At 45.1% G+C, this 21,590-nt stretch overlaps 2 protein-coding genes across 2 annotated transcripts; both read left to right on the top strand.

The window, feature by feature from the left end:
* The first annotated feature begins 1,274 nt into the window (after positions 1 to 1,274).
* lrata (lecithin retinol acyltransferase a) lies at positions 1,275 to 4,238 on the top strand. Its single transcript, XM_028977703.1, has 2 exons — positions 1,275 to 1,755; positions 3,608 to 4,238. Exons 1-2 carry the CDS (start codon positions 1,276 to 1,278, stop codon positions 3,758 to 3,760), a joined length of 633 nt encoding a protein of 210 aa, XP_028833536.1. The 5' UTR covers position 1,275; the 3' UTR covers positions 3,761 to 4,238.
* Positions 4,239 to 19,533: 15,295 nt separating this feature from the next.
* On the top strand, positions 19,534 to 21,236 carry npy2r (neuropeptide Y receptor Y2). Its single transcript, XM_028975791.1, has 2 exons — positions 19,534 to 19,645; positions 20,102 to 21,236. Exon 2 carries the CDS (start codon positions 20,121 to 20,123, stop codon positions 21,234 to 21,236), a length of 1,116 nt encoding a protein of 371 aa, XP_028831624.1. The 5' UTR covers positions 19,534 to 19,645; positions 20,102 to 20,120.
* The last annotated feature ends 354 nt before the right edge of the window (positions 21,237 to 21,590 follow it).

The raw sequence follows: 21,590 nt of genomic DNA, 5'->3' as shown, positions 1-21,590 counted from the left end.
TCAGCGTGTTCAGAGAAATCCTTTCAGGCCATGTATGAAGGCCCACCACTGTGTGTGGGCTTTGAGATGGTCGGGGCTAATCAGCTCTCTGCTCCACTGTCGAGGTCTAAATCCCAAATCACGTTTCCATGCTACTGTACTGCCAGTATGTGTGTGCAGACTATGGATTTTAAGATGGCTTTGAGGTCCCTTTCTTATTTGGCCATCAGGGTTTGTACCAAGCATACAATGTCTTAAGATACATACACACCTAATGTGCCAAATGCATAGTCTTTATGAATCATAATTTGGTCCTTATCAAGCCTTATCAAGTCTTATCAATCATTATCAACTCATTGGGGTTGTAGTAACCTAGTAGTAGCCTACACTGGTGGTAGTAGCCTAGTGGGTAACACACTCGCCTATGAACCATAAGACCCAGGTTCAAATCCCACTTAGTACCATTGTGTCCCTGAGCAAGACACTTAACCCTGAGTGTCTCCAGGGGGGACTGTCCCTGTATATACTGATTGTAATTTGCTCTGGATAAGGGCATCTGGTAAATGCTGTAAATGTAAATGTAAGCCTGCAACAAATAATCATAATCAAAAAGAAATAAAGGTGATGCTATACTCAACCACTTTCTGGATAACATGCGGTGCAGTTGTATGTACTCGTGGTTTCATGTCAGCAGTGGTGGTCAGCAGTGGCAGTGATGGCCTAGCGGGTAAGGAAGCGGCCTCGTAATCAGAAGGTTGCCTGTTCGAATCCACTGAGGCGCCACTGAGCAAAGCACCGTCCCCATCCCGGGCGCCTGTCATGGCTGCCCACTGCTCACTCAGGGTGATGGGTTAAATGCAGAAGACAAATTTCAATGTGTGCACCGTGTGCTGTGCTGCTGTGTATCACATGTGACAATCACTTCACTTTACTTTACTTACTTAGCTTTTAAAGGCTGTTTTTATTTTTTTATGTTCTTCCAGAACCTACCCATTTGAGCCTATTTGACCAGCATGTTTTTTTATTATTATAGTTTAGCTGGAAATAAAGTCACCAACAATGATATGCGGTGTTTTTCTTGTTATTAGATGCATATTGAGATACCTATATATCAGCATATGGCGGACAGGGGTCCACATGAAAAGTGACCGGGCCCGGGACAACTTCGAATAAATAATAAAAGCGTTTAACACGACCATGGGAGTCTAGGATTAGTCCCCTCCACGGTGTCCCCGCCTCGCGGACTGGACTATATAAACCCGGCCGGAGGAACGACCGTCGCCACGTCCCGGAAGAATGTTCCTGGAGAAGCTGTTCGGAAGCGCGCCGTGGCCGGAGGAGGAGCCGCAGGAGCGGCCGCCCGCGACGCTGCGCCGCGGCGACCTGCTGGAGGTGCAGCGCACCATCTTCGTCCACTACGGCATCTACCTCGGCGGCGACAGGGTGGCGCACCTCATGCCCGACATCCTGCCCGCGCTCACCGGCGAGCCGCGGCGGATCGGCGAGGCGGTGACCAACAAGCGGCTGATCGCGGGCTGCGTGTGCAAGCTGGCCAGCGTGCGCGTGGACACGGTGGCGGACTTCGCGTACGGCGCGCGCGTCCGCGTCAACGCCATGGACCGCCGGCTGAAGATGGAGGCCTTCTCCCAGGAGGACGTGGCCCGCAGGGCGGAGGGCAGGCTGGGCGGCGTGTCCTACAGCCTGCTGTGGAACAACTGCGAGCACTTCGTCACCTACTGCAGATACGGGTCACCGGTCAGCCAGCAGACAGACAAGGTGCAGCAGTCAACTTACTGACACCTTACTGTCATTATATTACAGTAGAAGCAGTGAGGTGTCACCGGTCATCCAGCAGACAGACAAGGTGCAGCAGACAACTTACTGACATTATATTACAATAGAAGCAGTGAGGTGTCACCGGTCATCCAGCAAACGGACAAGGTGCAGCAGACAACTTACTGTCATTATATTACAGTAGAAGCAGTGAGGTGTCACCGGTCATCCAGCAAACGGACAAGGTGCAGCAGACAACTTACTGACATTATATTACAGTAGAAGCAGTGAGGTGTCACCGGTCATCCAGCAGACAGACAAGGTGCAGCAGACAACTTACTGCCATTATATTACAATAGAAGCAGTGAGGTGTCACCGGTCATCCAGCAAACGGACAAGGTGCAGCAGACAACTTACTGTCATTATATTACAGTAGAAGCAGTGAGGTGTCACCGGTCATCCAGCAAACGGACAAGGTGCAGCAGACAACTTACTGTAATTATATTACAGTAGAAGCAGTGAGGTGTCACCGGTCATCCCGCAGACAGACAAGGTGCAGCAGACAACTTACTGACACCTTACTGTCATTATATTACAGTAGAAGCAGTGAGGTGTCACCGGTCAGCCAGCAGACAGACAAGGTGCAGCAGACAACTTACTGTCATTATATTACAGTAGAAGCAGTGAGGTGTCACCGGTCAGCCAGCAGACAGACAAGGTGCAGCAGTCAACTTACTGACACCTTACTGCCATTATATTACAGTAGAAGCAGTGAGGTGTCACCGGTCATCCAGCAGACAGACAAGGTGCAGCAGACAACTTACTGACACCTTACTGTCATTATATTACAGTAGAAGCAGTGAGGTGTCACCGGTCATCCAGCAGACAGACAAGGTGCAGCAGTCAACTTACTGTCATTATATTACAGTAGAAGCAGTGAGGTGTCACCGGTCAGCCAGCAGACAGACAAGGTGCAGCAGACAACTTACTGCCATTATATTACAGTAGAAGCAGTGAGGTGTCACCGGTCATCCAGCAGACAGACAAGGTGCAGCAGACAACTTACTGACACCTTACTGTCATTATATTACAGTAGAAGCAGTGAGGTGTCACCGGTCATCCAGCAGACAGACAAGGTGCAGCAGTCAACTTACTGTCATTATATTACAGTAGAAGCAGTGAGGTGTCACCGGTCAGCCAGCAGACAGACAAGGTGCAGCAGACAACTTACTGTCATTATATTACAGTAGAAGCAGTGAGGTGTCACCGGTCAGCCAGCAGACAGACAAGGTGCAGCAGACAACTTACTGACATTATATTACAGTAGAAGCAGTGAGGTGTCACCGGTCATCCAGCAGACAGACAAGGTGCAGCAGACAACTTACTGACACCTTACTGTCATTATATTACAGTAGAAGCAGTGAGGTGTCACCGGTCATCCAGCAGACAGACAAGGTGCAGCAGTCAACTTACTGCCATTATATTACAGTAGAAGCAGTGAGGTGTCACCGGTCATCCAGCAGACAGACAAGGTGCAGCAGACAACTTACTGTCATTATATTACAGTAGAAGCAGTGAGGTGTCACCCATTGGTCAGTCAACAGACAAGGTGCAGCAGAGTCTGGACAAAACTTACTGTCATTAAAGTACATTAGAAGCAGTGAGGTGTCACCGGTCATCCAGCAGACAGACAAGGTGCAGCAGAGTCTGGACAAAGCTGTCATTTTATTAGAAGTAGTTGAAGCACAGAGGTGCCACCTGTCCCTCAGGGGGATGGTTAATAAGCAATTTCCTTTGGGATTAATAAAGCATTTATAATTAAAGCCACAATTTCTTTTTATCGTTTCATTCACAGTTCTGTGATACTCTGAAAACAGTGGTCCGTGATGAGCGGAGCGTCATCCTCACCCTCCTCCTCGGAGTGATGTCCATGGTCTGTTGTGGCGTGGCACCGGCGACCGCACTGCCCGCTGTCCTTGTTCCCTTTTCCCTCTGGATGGCCGGATGATAATGGGACGCACAGACCCGAGTTCTTCAAGCATGAGAGCTGTGCAGCTTTGACTTGTGGTTAAACTCGAGATGAACAGCTTGCAGCGTGATGGTGCACAGGCCCAAACAACACAAGTAGAACGTATTTGAGATCAGTCTTATTGTTCTTAAATCTTATGTTGCTGGATCATGTATAAGGCAGATGTACTCAATGCATTGGGATGTTCACAAAGGTTCTACCTTTAGTCCATTGCAGGTGTAACATATAGGCGCATGCCCTGAGTACTTGTGATTTGTTCTTGGAAAATATATTAAAGTCTAATATATTATTACTACGGGCAAATGGAGATGTCGGACCATGGAGGGAATGTAACATTAACGTAATCTGGAGGTTTCCCATACTTCAGGATTGCTGTGCACAAAATACATTCCTGTGCAAGAATCTGTTTTATATCTGGTTCCATAAAAATAAATAAATAAATAAAATAAACAAAAAACTTTGCTGGTGTGACTTTGTGGTTATGTCTACACACACTTAATGACACATGTTTATGATAAAAAAAAATGTTTTTGAAGATATTTTTACTTTAAAATACGTTCATAATCATAATTTACTAATATGTAAATAAGAATGTACCACATTTATAGAAAACTTAAGTCCATTACTGCAGGTCATGCCAACTTCTTGTCCTCTGTTCATTTGTTTATATTAATATTTACATTTATCAGCATGTATCAGACGCCCTTATCCAGAGCAACCTACAACCAGTAGTTACAGGGACAGTCCCCCTGGAGACACTCTCCAAGGGTTAATTGACTTGCACAATAGTAGTAAATGGGGGTTTGAACCTGTGACTTTGTGGTCTTCTGGTTCAATAACTGAAAAAAGTGGACTGTAAGGGGGGATATGAAGATCAGCTGAGCTGAGCAGTGATGGTGGCAGGGATGGAGACACAAAGTGCTTGCAGTTGGTTGACATCTAACTGTGCCCAATAATGTCAAGCAAGCACCAGGACCATCTCCTAAAGATGAGCTTTAAGAACACAGCCATGAATAAAGAATGGTACCAAAACATCCCCCGACAGCAACTTCTCACAACCATCCAAGAAAGGTTTGGTGAAGAACAATGCCTTTTCCAGAATGATGGAACAATATGCCATAAGGCCAAAGGCATAACTGAGTGGCTTGGGGAACAAAACATAAAGATTTTGGGTCCAAGGCCAGTAAACAGTTGAGTCCAGGGAATCCAATTAATTGAGAATTTGTTGTAACTCCTCAAGACGGGTGGACAAAGAAAAACCCGCAAATTCTCCAAGCACTGATTACGAAGATATGGGTTGCCATCACTCAGGATTTGGCCCAGAAATAGATTCATCAAGACGAAGGTCTTGAAAAAAAAAAGTGAGATAAAACTACAAATATTGACTCTTTGCATAAACTTGATGTAATTGTCAATATAAGCCTTTAAAATAGAATTATTGTAATTATACTTCAATACACCACAGAAACAACTGACAAAAAGACCTAAAAACAGCAAACTTTGTGAAAATCAGCATCTGTGTCATTTTCAAACTTTTTGGCCACAGCTGTAGATTGGTGAGAATGTAACATGCACCATGTATGTATGTAACATGGGGACGGATCTTTGAGGAATTGTCCAACTGGGTTTTTGCATTAAATAAAATGAGCATTTATATCTTTTCATTCTAGCAATCAGGAACACTATTCACCCAATGCTATAATATTTGATGGTATGACAAATCAAGTACCACATGGATTCGAAACATCCCTGTTTTCACAAGCAAGCAGAACATCAAGATGTATTAGGATGCACAATAAACTATTGGTAATGATAACTGAACACTTTTGTTGGGCACAGAGGGAGGTTGACATCTAACTGTGCCCACATCCAGACCAGGGTTTAGGGTTAAGTGTAGGGACACTAGATGGAGCTATATGGCAAAGAATAACACCAGCTCGTTCTGCACTATAATGCTGTGTAATACACTGTAACTGAATAGTCCTGTCTGTAATCAGCTTGTAATATTGTGTCAGGGAGTTCCACTTCTAATGGGGGATATAATTTAGTGTGAAGGGTTACATTTAGGCAACATTAATCTAATACTCAGTGAATGGATCTCTTGGTGAGCCTTTGGTCAATATATAGTTTGGCAGTGTGTACTTTAAAATTACAATTAGAGTGGCTAAGTGTTTTGGATTTTGACATTGCTCAGATGAATCTACAAAACCCCACCATTAGCTTGTTTAAAATATCATATTTGAATTTGGGCTAGATATTTGAAATCATTATAAACAGTATATTAACAATTTTCAAATTTCCCTTTCTTGTCACTGGGACGGAAAAATGGACGCACAACTAAAACAAAAAAAGGGGTTTAATACCCTTAACACAATCCCAAACCAGCACATACCAAGACTTCATGATTCCGAGGGCATATTGTATAACGCTTTATAATGCTTCAAAGATGAAAGCAATCAGGGCAATCAGGAGCACACTGAAAAAACTGAACGCTGACTAAACTTAAAAAATATTATTATTCTGTCACACCTATTATTTTAGCATTGACATCATATAAAAAAACAGGTTACAGCAAGTTTGATTGGTATATTTACATTACGTCAATGCTAAAATATTAGGTGTGACAGATTAATTTTTTAAAGTTCAGCCAGTGTTCACATTGACATTACAGCAACTCTGCAAATTTCGGAACCGGACACAGATCCTGACACTTTTGTTTACTTGTAGTCTTCGCTTTTGGAAAGTTTATTTGCATTCACCACTGCTCACACGTGATAGAACTATAAGCAGATTTTCTGCAATGGCAGACTTAGAGCCGGTACATTTCCCTGCCCTGATTCATGCATTTGTATTATGGATTGTCCGGACACTAATGCCGTCATTGTGAAATCACAGGGCTAATCCTCCAGCTCAAAAGCAGTGAAATTGTTTTAAGACAGTTTTCAAGACAAACTTACAGACATGTATTACTTCAAATGTGGAAGCCACCAGAAAACAATAAACTGACAATACAGGCCATACAGGACCATACAGCAGCATCAATTTCAATAAAAAGTTGAAAGAGTCAGTGGTGGCCTGTCAATAGGGTACGCTGGGGCGCCACCCCACCAGTCTCACATCAAGAAGAAAATGACAAAAATCTTTTTCGAAAAACATGAAAATGAAAACAAACAAGCTATACCTGTACATTATACAGAGTGTGAGTACTGTGTATAATCTGCATTCAAATGTAGTTTTAAAATGTTCTATCTCTCATTTACCAAGTTCGTGTGACATCTTTCCTGCTTTTTTGGGGTGCAGAAGTCTTTACCAGAGACTCACACTCTAACTGGCACATGCGAACTGGAACCCCCTCCAATACCAAGTGTAGGAGAACTGTTGCTACCCGGTTTGGCTGCGCATGCTGTACCATGGTGGCTTTTGGAGTACGCATGCGCACAGTCCAAATCGGTAAAAAAATTGTATGTTTGAAGAAGAGATAATAAATGACTGAAATCACAGACATTGAATTTTATTTTTTAAAGTAGTATGATATATAAGAATTGGGATTTGGCGTACCACAGTGGTCATATGTGGTTAGAATGCATCTGAAAACTGACTTGTAAAAGTGCGCTCCACCAAAACATTCACCAGCTACCACTGCTGGGAGTGTAAATTATACTACTCAAAAAATAAAGGGAACACTTAAACAGCACAATATAACTCCAAGTCAATCACACTTCTGTGAAATCAAACTGTCCACTTAGGAAGCAACACTGATTGACAATCAATTTCACATGCTGTTGTGCAATAGATTAGATAACAAGTGGAAATTGTTATCTACTGTAGGGTAGTAGTAGCCTAGTGGGTAACACACTCGCCTATGAACCAGAAGACCCAGGTTCAAACCGCACTTACTGCCATTGTGTCCCTGAGCAAGACACTTAACCCTAAGTGTCTCCAGGGGGGGAATGTCCCTGTAACTACTGGACGTAAGTCGCTCTGGATAAGGGCATCTGATCAATGCTCTAAATGTAAATGTAAATGTAACTCCCCGACACAATATTACAAGCTGATTACAGACAGGACTATTCAGTTACAGTGCATTACACAGCATTATAGTGCAGAACGAGCTGGTGTTATTCTTTGCCATATAGCTCCATCTAGTGTCCCTACATCTAACCCTAAACCCTGGTCTGGATGTGGGCACAATTAGATGTCAACCTCCCTCGGTGCCCAACAAAAGTTTTCAGTTTTCATTACAATTAGTTTATTGTGCATCCTAATACATCTTGATGTTCTGCTTGCATGTGAACACATGGATGTTTTGAATGAACAGGGAGTGCAGAATTATTAGGCAAGTTGTATTTTTGAGGAATAATTTTATTATTGAACAACAACCATGTTCTCAATGAACCCAAAAAACTTATTAATATCAAAGCTAAATGTTTTTGGAAGTAGTTTTTAGTTTGTTTTTATTTTTAGCTATTTTAGGGGGATATCTGTGTGTGCAGGTGACTATTACTGTGCATAATTATTAGGCAACTTAACAAAAAACAAATATATACCCATTTCAATTATTTATTTTTACCAGTGAAACCAATATAACATCTCCACATTCACAAATATACATTTCTGACATTCAAAAACAAATCAGCGACCAATATAGCCACATTTCTTTGCAAGGACACTCAAAAGCCTGCCATCCATGGATTCTGTCAGTGTTTTGATCTGTTCACCATCAACATTGTGTGCAGCAGCAACCACAGCCTTCCAGACACTGTTCAGAGAGGTGTACTGTTTTCCCTCCTTGTAAATCTCACATTTGATGATGGACCACAGGTTCTCAATGGGGTTCAGATCAGGTGAACAAGGAGGCCATGTCATTAGTTTTTCTTCTTTTATACCCTTTCTTGCCAGCCACGCTGTGGAGTACTTGGACACGTGTGATGGAGCATTGTCCTGCATGAAAATCATGTTTTTCTTGAAGGATGCAGACTTCTTCCTGTACCACTGCTTGAAGAAGGTGTCTTCCAGAAACTGGCAGTAGGACTGGGAGTTGAGCTTGACTCCATCCTCAACCCGAAAAGGCCCCACAAGCTCATCTTTGATGATACCAGCCCAAACCAGTACTCCACCTCCACCTTGCTGGCTTCTGAGTCGGACTGGAGCTCTCTGTCCTTTACCAATCCAGCCACGGGCCCATCCATCTGGCCCATCAAGACTCACTCTCATTTCATCAGTCCATAAAACCTTAGAAAAATCAGTCTTGAGATATTTCTTGGCCCAGTCTTGACATTTCAGCTTGTGTGTCTTGTTCAGTGGTGCTCATCTTTCAGCCTTTCTTACCTTGGAGTATTGCACACCTTGTGCTTTTGGGCACTCCAGTGATGTTGCAGCTCTGAAATATGGCCAAACCGGTGGCAAGTGGCATCTTGGCAGCTGCACGCTTGACTTTTCTCAGTTCATGGGCAGTTATTTTGCGCCTTGGTTTTTCCACACGCTTCTTGCGACCCTGTTGACTATTTTGAATGAAACGCTTGATTGTTCAATGATCACGCTTCAGAAGCTTTGCAATTTTAATAGTGCTGCATCCCTCTGCAAGATATCTCACTATTTTTTACTTTTCTGAGCATGTCAAGTCCTTCTTTTGACGCATTTTGCCAAAGGAAAGGAAGTTGCCTAATAATTATGCACACCTGATATAGGGTGTTGATGTCATTAGACCACACCCCTTCTCATTACAGAGATGCACATCACCTAATATGCTTAATTGGTAGTAGGCTTTCGAGCCTATACAGCTTGGAGTAAGACAACATGCATGAAGAGGATGATGTGGACAAAATACTCCTTTGCCTAATAATTCTGCACTCCCTGTATGTGGCACTTGATTTATCATACCATCAAATATTATAGCATTGGGTGAATAGTGTTCCTGATTGTTAGAATGAAAAGAGACAAATGCTCATTTTATTTAATGCAAAACCCAGTTGGACAATTCCTCAAAGATAGAATGCTGCATGTTACATTCTCACCAATCTAGAGCTGTGGCCAAAAAGTTTGAAAATGACACATATGCTGATTTTCACAAAGTCTGCTGCCTAACTGTTTTTAGGTCTTTTTGTCAGTTTCTGTGGTGTATTGAAGTATAATTACAAGAATTCTATTACAAGAATTCTCTGCAATTTGTCATGGTGAATCTATTTCTGGGCCAAATCCTGAGTGATGGCAACCCATATCTTCATAATCAGTGCTTAGAGTTTTGTCAGAATTTGCGGGTTTTTCTTTGTCCACCCGTCTTGAGGATTTACAACAAATTCTCAATTAATTGGATTCCCCGGACTCAACAGTTTACTGGCCTTGGACCCAAAATCTTTATGTTTTGTTCCCCAAGCCACTCAGTTATGCCTTTGGCTTTTTGGCACATTGTTCCATCATTCTGGAAAAGGCATTGTTCTTTCCCCAAACCTTTCATTGATGGTTGTGAGAAGTTGCTGTCGGGGGATGTTTTGGTACCATTCTTTATTCATGGCTGTGTTCTTAAAGCTCATCTTTAGGAGATGGTCCTGGTGCTTGCTGGACATTATTGGGCACCCTGAAGCTGTCCTCACAAAACTTCTAACCTTGAAGTTTTTGATGACCTGATAAATGGTGGATTTAGGTAGCAGCAATATTCTTGCCTTTGAGGCACTTTTTATGCTACATAATGATGACTGCAGGTGTTTCCTTGCAGGTAACCACGGCTAACAGAGGAAGAACAATTATTTCAAGCATCATCCTCCTTTTAAAGCATCCAGTCTGTTATTCTAACTCAATCAGCATGATAGAATGATCTCCAGCCTTGTGCTCCTCAATACTCTCACTTGTGTTACTGAGAGGATCACTGGAATGATCTCAGCAGGTCCTTTTGTGGCAGGGTCTAGTTATTAATTAGGCTTTGGAATACTGGAAAATAATTAATATATTTCCTTTTCTGTCCTGAACAAACCAAAACAAATAAACAAATAAATGAAATAAGATTGAATCCCTGCTCTCAGTCATGCCTCAAAGAACAATAGAAAAAAAATTGTATTCCTGTATTGGTCTGCATTATGTTATTCCACACTCTTTTGAAATATAAATTACAGATGCCCATATGTTCTTCTGTAGAAGTTCTGCATATTTCATTGGTTCAGTGACAGCAAGCTGCCCAGGTGCTGAAAAAAGAAGCTGTGAACGTCCATGCATGAAGAAACAGCACCTGGTCTTTTATTCTGCATTTTGATTTTGTGTCTTGCAGATGTGTAGATGTTTGATGTGCTTGGGACCATGGCAACAGGCCCAAGATTACATGGTTAGAAACAATGCCACAGGCTTGTTCTTTTCAGGCTTTAAAAAAAAGCACCAGAGATGTGCTCCAGATTGTCATTTAGGTTTGAGGGTTCAAGAGGCACACAGTATCTGAGAGCCCTCGCCCAAGGGACAGCCTCAAACGGGTAACAAACTGTCCTTCTCTGCTGAAAATGAACTCAGGGACTCAGGGATTTTCACAATTGCTGAGAAAATGCTCTGGTCATAATGGATGAAAAGTTGCAGAGATATTTCAAAATGTGTGTTCTAAATATTGTTCAAGCAGAAACAATACAGTGGGCAGAATGGTTATCATATTCATTACCAGACAAGACAGACAAGCTCTTTCGACAGCCAAAAGTTCTCAAAAAATGTATTGAAATTTGTAAACCTGTGAAAGGGGAAATGTTCAAACATTGTGAGCACGCACTGTCCTTTAGGATTGTGTATTGACTCACAAAAGACAAATATGCTTTGGAATTATAATTCAGATCAGGCTTGTATGACGTGTTTGCTCTATAAGCAAACTAATGAGACACTGTGTTCTACAAGGCTTTTCAGCCATGCCTGTAAAATTGAGAATGATGCCATTACATTTAAGGACATTTATTGACAAGACATGTCATAGCTTTTAGAACTTCAGAGGTCCTTATGGTGGGACAGGTATGGCTAATTAATGCAGAATATGGCAGGGGAAAATTAAAGCTAAATGACATTTGATCAGGAATTAATATATCAATGACATTCTACCAGAGGTTCGCAGGTCTATGAGCACTATGTAGGGAGTGGTTTTCTGGCACAATTTCATTATTTGTATCTAGCTGCTATTTTATTCACCTTGTTTTGTCATTTTGATTTTGTAGGCAACACCGCTTGCCCTTACATAGGAACTTTATATTTTAAATTGGAGGGAAAAAAATACCAAAAATCCTTGGATGTTCAATGTTAATCATTTAAGATTAATGACCTAATCTTGAATAATTAGGTTGATCAGTTCCTGGCACAGGAACGATTGACCAGATGAATCAATGTCAAGCTGTTTTCAATGGTCAAGAGCAATGCCAGCGCCTCAAATTTGGAAAGTTAATTAACTGAAAAATACATAAATGCAGCAAAGACAAATTTGCCTGCCTTTCTGTAGCATTATGATATCAGACCCTACATAATGGATTATATTGACAATCATTAAAATGAATGGCAGTTCAGATGCAGGTTACGTGAGTTTATAAAAAGGGTGGACTTGTAATGGTGGCTTGTGATGGAAGGTAATTGTAATGGATTGTAGTGTCTGCACAAGGTCAGTGAGACTGTGGTGCATGTCCTTAATTGATTAGTGGAATTCCGAGGCACACAGAGACTCTGGCTTTGGATGGGGTCATTCTGAATGATATGGGCTACAATCTTTCCACAGCCATTCTCAAGTGAAAGTGATTTTTTTTATGCATAGTGTGCCCAGAATATGGTGCATACAACAAAATATGTCCTGCATTTAACCCATCACCCTTAGTGAGCAGTGGGCATCCATGAAAGGCACCCGAGGAGCAGTGTGTGGTGACGGCATTTTGCTCAAGGGGACCTCAGTGGCATCTTGGCACTTGACCCTTTGGTTATGCGTCCGCTTCCCCTGCTAGGCCACCACTGCCCCCAAGTGGGAAGTTGAGCTAAAAATAGTTACTTGTTGAAGCTAGTCATGCTGTATGTTTGTCCTAATGCATCCTTGTAAAAAGTGGGAATGCTGTTATATGCACTTACATAAAGACTGACTGAGGGGAATCTTTACATTCTAAAAACTCCTCTTTATTATTAAATCACAATTTAATTAATATAGAACCTACATTAAATAAATACATGGAATGGGATTATAATATATCAAAAGTGGTACATAAAGGCACATAATAATGTACCTACAATTTTCAACTGTGATGTTCTATAAAATACAGTAACAGCAACAGTATTGGTCATTCTACATATAATGTCCACAAGATCAAAGAAATACCACTTTTCCAATTACCAATTCATCTTGATTTTATTAGTAATTATCATGCATTTGTATTGGACTGTTTTGGATAATTGTTGGCTTCAGAAGCCTTTTACAAATCACTAGTCATTTGAGTCGCTGCCTTTGATCCAGACTGTATACAAGCAGGTTCAAACATCTTGGCTTAGTAAATTATTTGTCACCAACAGCTCTAACACATCAAGGCAGGGAGTGTCGGAATATGTTATGAGGTTTCTGTTGCCATGATGTTAACATCAGATCTTTTTTCTCAGCATTCTGACCGATTCCGCACCATAAATGGAATGTCCAGGTGCCGCTGGCCCATCAGGAGAGGGGTTATATCTTTGATTTATCCTATTGGACCTTATCATCTGCATGTGTCTTTAATCTTTAATTAATCCTTTACTTGTGATCCCATGCAACCTCACTCCTTTGTCACTTGTGTACATGTCCGTAAGTACAATATTTAAACGTTCACTTTGGACCTATCCTGAGTGTGATTTTTGGTTTAACAGCTGTCCTTGTTTTTGTTTCTTGTTTTATTAATATTTCACAGTATCATGTAATTGTGCATCAGTCAACCTGGTGACTGATAGATAGTTCCGCTTTTGCATTAAGAAACTGTCATTGGCATACATATAATGTTCTTGACATTTTGAACTTTAGCACAAGCTTTGCTCATCATCTCAAAACTGAAGAGTTGTCCCTTTTACTTTGCAGTTATTTTGTTGCTATGGGGGGAGAAACACTCACCAAACCACTGACTGTGCTGTGGCCTTTCAGACTAACCTCCTGTCTCTACATAAATAGTCTGCAATGACACAGAGAGTAAAAGTTTGGGCCTAACGAGAGTATTACTTGCTATTGAAATGAGGTATATGGGGAACAGGCATTATCTCCTTGTAGCTTACAGTGACCTCACTGGACAGAAAAAAAAAAAACATTCAGCTATTTATATTTCTTGAGCCACAGTGCAGAAGTGAGAGGACACTAAGTAAAGGACCAAACACCCTTGCCACAAGCCTAAACCATCTCACTCACTCCTCCCTCGGATGAAAAGACTGAAAGGGTTATACCAAGGGTTTGGTATTTATATTATATATTTGCCAATATTGCTTTTTAATAACATTAATTTAATTTAAAATTGGAAAAAGAACGCACCCTTTTCTGGAAGGTAAGTACATTTGATTCTACAGTGGGGAAATCTGAAATATGTATTTTATCACCTACCAACCAGCAAGAATTCAGTCTCTCACAGACCTATTCGTCTTTAAGAAGCCCACTCATTTCCTGTATTAATTGCAGCTGTTTGGACTCATTATCTTTCAAGGGAGACCAGGGACAAAATTGTGGACTTGCACAAGGCTGGGTTGGGCTACAGGACTGTTGGTGCAATTGTTGTTAGAAAATGAAATAAACTAGATTACTGTCAATCTCCCTTGGGCTTTATGCAAGATTACCAAGTGAAGTTTTAATGATTATAAGAACTGTGAGGAATCAGCCCAGCACTACACTGGAAGAGAGCTGGGATCACAGTCTCAAAAGTTACCGTGATCACACTGCGCTTTCCACACTCTTGGAAAATCCTGCAGAACATGCAAGGTTGCCCTGCTCAAGCCAGCACATGTCCAGGCCCGTCTGAAGTTTGCTAAAGACCATCTGGATGATCCAGAGGAGGCAAAGGAGAAGATCATGTGCCCCATGTTAAGAAGTGGATGTATGTCATGGCCAACGCGCCTCCAGCCCGCTAGAGGGCACCTCACCAGCCTGGGAGACGACGACCCGGAAGAGGAAATGGAAGCGGGCGGTGGCAAGTATAAAAGGGAGGTAACACCAAGGAGACACGCCCGCTCTTTGTATGAGTTAAATGAGTTGTATGAGTTTACTCGCCAGAGACGCTAGCTCTCTCACCCACGACCTACGATAATCGAGATTCCCGTAATACGACCTTCGCCTGCCCACGACTTCGAGAATTGCCTGATCCCCTGGAAACCACGAAAGGAACCCCGACCGGAACTTCCTGACTCCAACCTCTTCCTGCCCCTGACCTTGAACCTACCTGACCCCTCGGCTAAGACGGGATTCCATGCTCCCCTACCTTTCTGCCGCCCAAGACCTACTCCCGTCCTCCCAAAGATACCGAACCATCCTGAAACCCGCCGTCTTCCGGTTCTCCTCTGCCCCGGTCCTTCCCAAAGATCCCGAACTGACTCCCCGCTGCGTTGCAGCGCGTCCATTACTTCCTCATTCCTCGCCGGCCAGGCGCCCCCGGTCCTCCTGCCCCGCTCGCCCAGCGTCCTCTACCGGTACGACGGCTTATCCCCACGCCGAAAGTATGTCTGCAACTACGTCATCGTATTCCCCCTGTGACAGTAAGAGCGGGCCATTTCCTGACGTAGCGGACATAGGGTCCATGCAGGAGACACTGGACCAGCTGATCACGTCCCTGCAGCTGCAGCAAGCCACGATCCAGGACCAACGCGACATGCAACTGCAGCAGCAGCACGCGCTTATTCAGGTTAGCTCCACACTCGCTGATCTGTCGGCGCAGATCCAAGCGCTGCAGTCTCAACCTGGTGGACCCGGTCATTCAGTATCCGCGGCCGCGGCTCCCCCGCCACTCCCACTTACGTCTGCACTGGCGGGCCTCGCTCCGCCACCGCTTTACGATGGTAACCCCAAGAAATGTCGCGGTTTTATAACCCAGTGCCGTCTGATACTTCGGCTCCAAGCCGCACACCTTCCCGATGACGAGACGGCGGTCGCGTATATAATTACCCGGTTGACGGGACGCGCGCTGGAATGGGTCACGTCGCTGGTAGAACGACGTGACCCGGTCTGCCTCTCTGTCCCCGCCTTCCTGGACCGCCTCCAGACTGTGTTCCAGGGCGAAACCGGGCGGCGCGCTGCGTCGCTGCGGCTCATGTCGCTGCGCCAGGGAAATCGGAGCGTAAGTGATTACGCGATTGAATTCCGAACCCTGGCGAGCGACAGTGAGTGGACGGACGCCGCGCTCCCCGTCGCGTTCTACCAAGGCCTCCGCGAGGCGGTGAAAGACGAGATGGTGAATCGCGATTGGGGAACCACGCTTGACAGCATAATCACGCTGGCCACGTCCATCGATCGACGTCTCGCCGAGCGCGGCCGAGAACGGCGTAACCACGCCCCTTTCCCTAGTGCCCCCAGAGCACGCTGGCCGGACGCTCCGACGACTCCGCCCCCCCTGGACGTCGACGAACCCATGCAGCTTGGCCGAGCTCGTCTTCCCTGCTCACCCGAGGCGCAGAGCCCCCTGGTGAGCACCAAAGCCTCCCCCTGCTCTACCACCCGCTGCTTGTTTCCCATCACCATCTGCTGGAGGACACCCAAACCTGGCCGTTATGAGGGACAAGCTCTGGTGGATTCTGGAGCAGCCATGAATCTAATTGATATCGACCTGGCCACCCGACTCCAGCTCCCGGTCACCCGGTGTAACCCACCACGTGCAGTCAGGGGGCTGGATGGAAGCCCGTTGGGCTCGGGTCGGGTCCTGTTCCAAACTAAACCCCTACTAATCTGCCTTGAGCCCAACCATATCGAAACCCTGACCTTTTATCTGACCACGACTCCCCATGACCCCATCGTGCTGGGTTACCCCTGGCTGACCGCCCACGAACCCCACATTGACTGGACCACAGGCACCATTAAACAGTGGGGACGCCAATGCGTCCGCCACAACCCTCGACATGCCACAGCAGCGAATCATTCTTGTCCCCAGAATGTCGCTATGGGACGACTCGGCCACACCCCTCAACCCAAGCCATGTCCCCAAAAACGTGGACCCTTCCGAGTGCCTCGCCGAATCGGCCCAGTCCTCCCTGTCTCCCACCTCCGCCAGGCTCACCCATCCCCTCTGCAACCTCCCCAGTCTCCGCCTCCGTCTCCGCAGCGTCGCAACGGCTCTCCGACCCACACCCTGATCTACCGGGCCCGTCAGGAGCCGGGCCTAAGATGGGGGGCTCTGTCATGGCCAACGCGCCTCCAGCCCGCTAGAGGGCACCTCACCAGCCTGGGAGACGACGACCCGGAAGAGGAAATGGAAGCGGGCGGTGGCAAGTATAAAAGGGAGGTAACACCAAGGAGACACGCCCGCTCTTTGTATGAGTTTACTCGCCAGAGACGCTAGCTCTCTCACCCACGACCTACGATAATCGAGATTCCCGTAATACGACCTTCGCCTGTCCACGACTTCGAGAATTGCCTGATCCCCTGGAAACCACGAAAGGAACCCCGACCGGAACTTCCTGACTCCAACCTCTTCCTGCCCCTGACCTTGAACCTACCTGACCCCTCGGCTAAGACGGGATTCCATGCTCCCCTACCTTTCTGCCGCCCAAGACCTACTCCCGTCCTCCCAAAGATACCGAACCATCCTGAAACCCGCCGTCTTCCGGTTCTCCTCTGCCCCGGTCCTTCCCAAAGATCCCGAACTGACTCCCCGCTGCGTTGCAGCGCGTCCATTACTTCCTCATTCCTCGCCGGCCAGGTCCTCCTGCCCCGCTCGCCCAGCGTCCTCTACCGGTACGACGGCTTATCCCCACGCCGAAAGTATGTCTGCAACTACGTCATCTTATTCCCCCTGTGACAATGTATGTATTGCAAGGTTTTGGCCAACAACCTTCCCTCAATAACAGCATTGATGATGAGTCATGACTGGGTCTTCCAGAATGACAATGACCCAAAATACACAGCCGGGCCAACTTGAGGAGTGGCTCCATAAAAAGCATTTCATGGTCATGGAGTGGCCTAGCCAGTTTCCAGACCTGAGCCCAATAGAAAAATTATGGAGGGAGCTGATACTCCACATCCGCCCTGAAACCTGAACGACCTGGGCCAGTAGTTGGTCTAGCAGGCAAGTAAGCAGACCTGTTCCAGGTTCAAATCCTGAACCACCAAGGTGTCACTGAGGTGCCACTGAGCAAAGTGTGCACTGGGTGCTGTGCTGTTTCACATTTGACAAATCATTTTCACAACCTGGAGATGATCTGTATGGAGGAGTGGGTCAAAATCTGGTCAATTGTTTTTGCTTATATAAAAAAACATACATTATATGATTTTCTGGATTTTTTTAATCTCAATTCTGTCTCTCACAGTTGAGGAGTACCTACAATGAAACTTACATATATCGTCATTCTTTGTAAGTATAAAATGCTGGAATGCTGCTTTGTGACATGACTTAAAAAAGGGTCTTTGCTGTGTCACAACTTATGGGAAAATGACATTCAAATAAATGAGGACAGCGGAAATGATGAACTCTGATATTTAAAAAGGGTTAAGCATCTCAGAATTGGGAGTCGGTCCTGGATAAGCTCCATGCTGCTGCCATTATTGATATTCGAGGATCCAATATATTTCTGAACCACCGTCAAGCTCATAAGTACTGATGTGATTTAGGCTTCCTTGATCTATTGAGGCCACAGAATGAAAATAATTAAAATCCACAAAGAAAAGAATCAATAATGAATTGAGATTTTGGAAACACTCCAGCTACCACTCTTTGTCATGAGCCATAAAAATGATTAGCAGATGGAAAAGATAACTGTAATGACTTTGGTCCTGGTTAGTTTGTTGTTCTAAAGATGTGGGGACCGTCCAAGATGCACTCCTGCAAAGTAAAGAAAAAAAGGCAGGATAAAAAAAGGTATAATCTATTAATTATCATATATAATCTATATGTTGTAATTCATTCTCTGTAAATAAGATGTTTGCATTATACTGTGTGAGAGATACCAATGGCCAGCACTCCAATAAACCTGGAGCTGATGTTACCACCTTCCCTGCACGCGAATGGTTTCAGCCACAGGATCAGGTTGACATTCCCACAGAATTGTGAGATTAAGGATTGTTTCAGGGGGTTCCTGAAGGCCTTGTCAGAAGGGCAGTATAGGTCATTATAAATACGACTATGCTGCTTGATGGGCTTCATCTTGGAACAGCCTCTTCTATTTTACCCCTCATGTAAGCGCTGCAGTAAGAACGAAGCAGCTCGTCTTATTACACCACTTTTGCACACAACAATCCATTCCGGTCTGCCACTGATGTGAAAATATAAATTATTCATTTTAACGTGATTTGGCGCGATCACGTGATCTCCGTCATAATGGCATCATGATTAGTGCAGCGGCGCAATTAAGACAATTACCGCTTGTCGTGTATCTGCCATGGTGTCCCTACTGACTTTCCTTGCATTAAAACATCTGATTGCCCCAATTTAACAAAATAAAAGAGTCACTTAAATGCGACGCAATTTTAACTTTAAAATGTTCGCCTTTTGATGATGAAAACTTGGATAATAATTTTTGGTGTTGCCAACGAATCCCTCCCTCTGTCTGCATCAGAAAAGGACCAGACGCGCCGCACGCGCCGCACGCAGAGGACGCGGCCGCGCGCATCGCGCCGCTCGGCTCGGTCGCGCGCACGGCGACACGATCCCGACAGGCGCGAGGAAATGGGAGCAGCATGCGACAAAAGGCGAGATTTCTGCACAACTCCTGAAGGAAGACTACTTCTGCACACGGGTGGGTGAAGTGGAGGATTTCCTTCATGCTTACACTTTTTTTTTCTCGTTTTCTGCAGCGTGGGCTACTCGAAAATTGCATTCCTTTTACTTGTTACTCTCCGTTCCTTTATGCAACAAGCTTGCAGGACTTACAAAAGGGAATTGTTAGTCATTCGAAAGTATTTGAATGTCAGGATACATTTCAGCAATTACCAAAAAAAAAAAAACCAATGCAACCAAAAATATTTTAAACTGAAAATGTTATGTCCAATATCACAATATTTGCATCTGATGATGCTGTGACTGGAGCATAACAAGATTCATGGCCTACTTCCCAATCCAAAAAATGCAATGCTTGTTTAAATTCTGCTCTGCCAATTTAATAGCATGATAGTTTCATTCATTCGGTCAAGACAAGTAGTTTACTAAAACTGTTAAATAATGCATTCCTCTGATTTTTGCATTTATAATGTAGCCCAGTTGGGAATCAGTCAATGGATTCTGGAAATAAAGGAAACATTTCCCAAGAAGAATCCACCGTAGCAGTAATTCAGCACCACAACTGCTGCACGACAGCCAGGCAGGATGAGCCGACCCTTCAGGACTTGGAGGACAGTACGCGGCTTGTGGGGGTTCAGGCGCTTTTGATCCTGGCCTACAGCACTATCATTCTCTTCGGCGTGATAGGCAACGCCATGGTGATATACGTGGTGTACAAGTTCAAGGCCCTGCGCACCGTCACAAACTTCTTCATCGCCAACCTGGCCGTGGCCGACCTGCTGGTGAACATGCTCTGCCTGCCATTCACGCTCATGTACACGCTGCACGGCGAGTGGAAGTTCGGCCGCGCCCTCTGCTTCATCCTGCCCTTCGCGCAAGGCCTCGCCGTGCACATCTCCACCATCACCCTCAACGTCATCGCGCTGGACCGATACCGCAGCATCGTCTACCACCTGGAGACCAAGATGTCCTGGGACGTCTGCGTGGTGGTCACCGCTCTCACGTGGGTGTCCGCCGCCATCCTCGCCAGTCCGCTTGGCATATTTCGCGAGTACGCGACCTTCGACCTGACGGAGGAGCGGTCCATTCAGGTGTGCACAGAGAAGTGGCCGGACAGCGGCAACTCCCTGGACGGGAGGGTGTACAGCGTGGCCACGTTCCTGCTGCAGTACGGCCTGCCCCTGTCCGTCCTTTCCTACGCGTACGTGCGGATCTGGAGCAAACTGCGCAGCCACGCCAACGCCGACGGCTCCGGCCGCAGCAACCGCCAGCAGCGTCGCAGGAAGACCACCAAGATGCTGGTGGCGGTGGTGGTGGTCTTCGCCCTCAGCTGGCTGCCGCTGCACGCCTTTCAACTCGCGGTGGACTTCCACAGCAGCATCCTGGACATGAGGGAGTTCAAGCTGCTCTACACGGCCTTCCACATCGTGGCCATGTGCTCCACCTTCGCCAACCCCATCCTGTATGGCTGGATGAACAGGAACTACCGCCATGCCTTTCTCGCCGTGTGCAACTGCAGGCAGGAAGAGGCCAGTGGAACCGGACGCTCGAGAACGAAGGGCAGGAACCTGGAGGACGCAGTCTGTGCAGTGTCGGCCACCAATCTCTGAGATCATCCTACCAAACCAGGGACATCTGCTCTGCGTGGATCTAATGGAACAATCCCTACATTTTCCAACTCAAGTAGAGACGTTAAAATGGAGACAGTTTTAGGCACTTTACTCTCATGGGCCTTAAAATGTAGATGATATAAGCTGCATAGTAGTGGGTACGCAGAAACAAACTCGGCAGGCACTGTATCTGCTTCCACAGCTGAGATTGTATTCATGTCTGCTTCGTTTTAATTAGGTTGCAAGTTATATACTATTATTTGGCATAAAAAATATATTATCTGTATCTATTCCACTATATTCACAATAAACTGAAGTAAAACCATCATGTAAATGGACATGGAGATAAATATT

Source organism: Denticeps clupeoides, chromosome 4 (assembly GCF_900700375.1).
Source record: "Denticeps clupeoides chromosome 4, fDenClu1.1, whole genome shotgun sequence".
NCBI lineage: Eukaryota > Metazoa > Chordata > Actinopteri > Clupeiformes > Denticipitidae > Denticeps > Denticeps clupeoides.
The sequence above is the reverse complement of the archived record's forward strand: the minus strand, read 5'-3'. Positions and strand labels throughout refer to the sequence as shown.

What these genes read in the sequence shown, in the direction of transcription:
- lrata (XM_028977703.1), top strand. Translation starts at nt 1,276, where the DNA reads ATGTTCCTGGAGAAGCTGTTCGGAAGCGCGCCGTGGCCGGAGGAGGAG. An exon ending in TCAGCCAGCAGACAGACAAG is followed by an intron (nt 1,756 to 3,607) that starts GTGCAGCAGTCA and finishes TTTCATTCACAG; the next exon opens with TTCTGTGATACTCTGAAAAC.
- npy2r (XM_028975791.1), top strand. Translation starts at nt 20,121, where the DNA reads ATGGATTCTGGAAATAAAGGAAACATTTCCCAAGAAGAATCCACCGTA.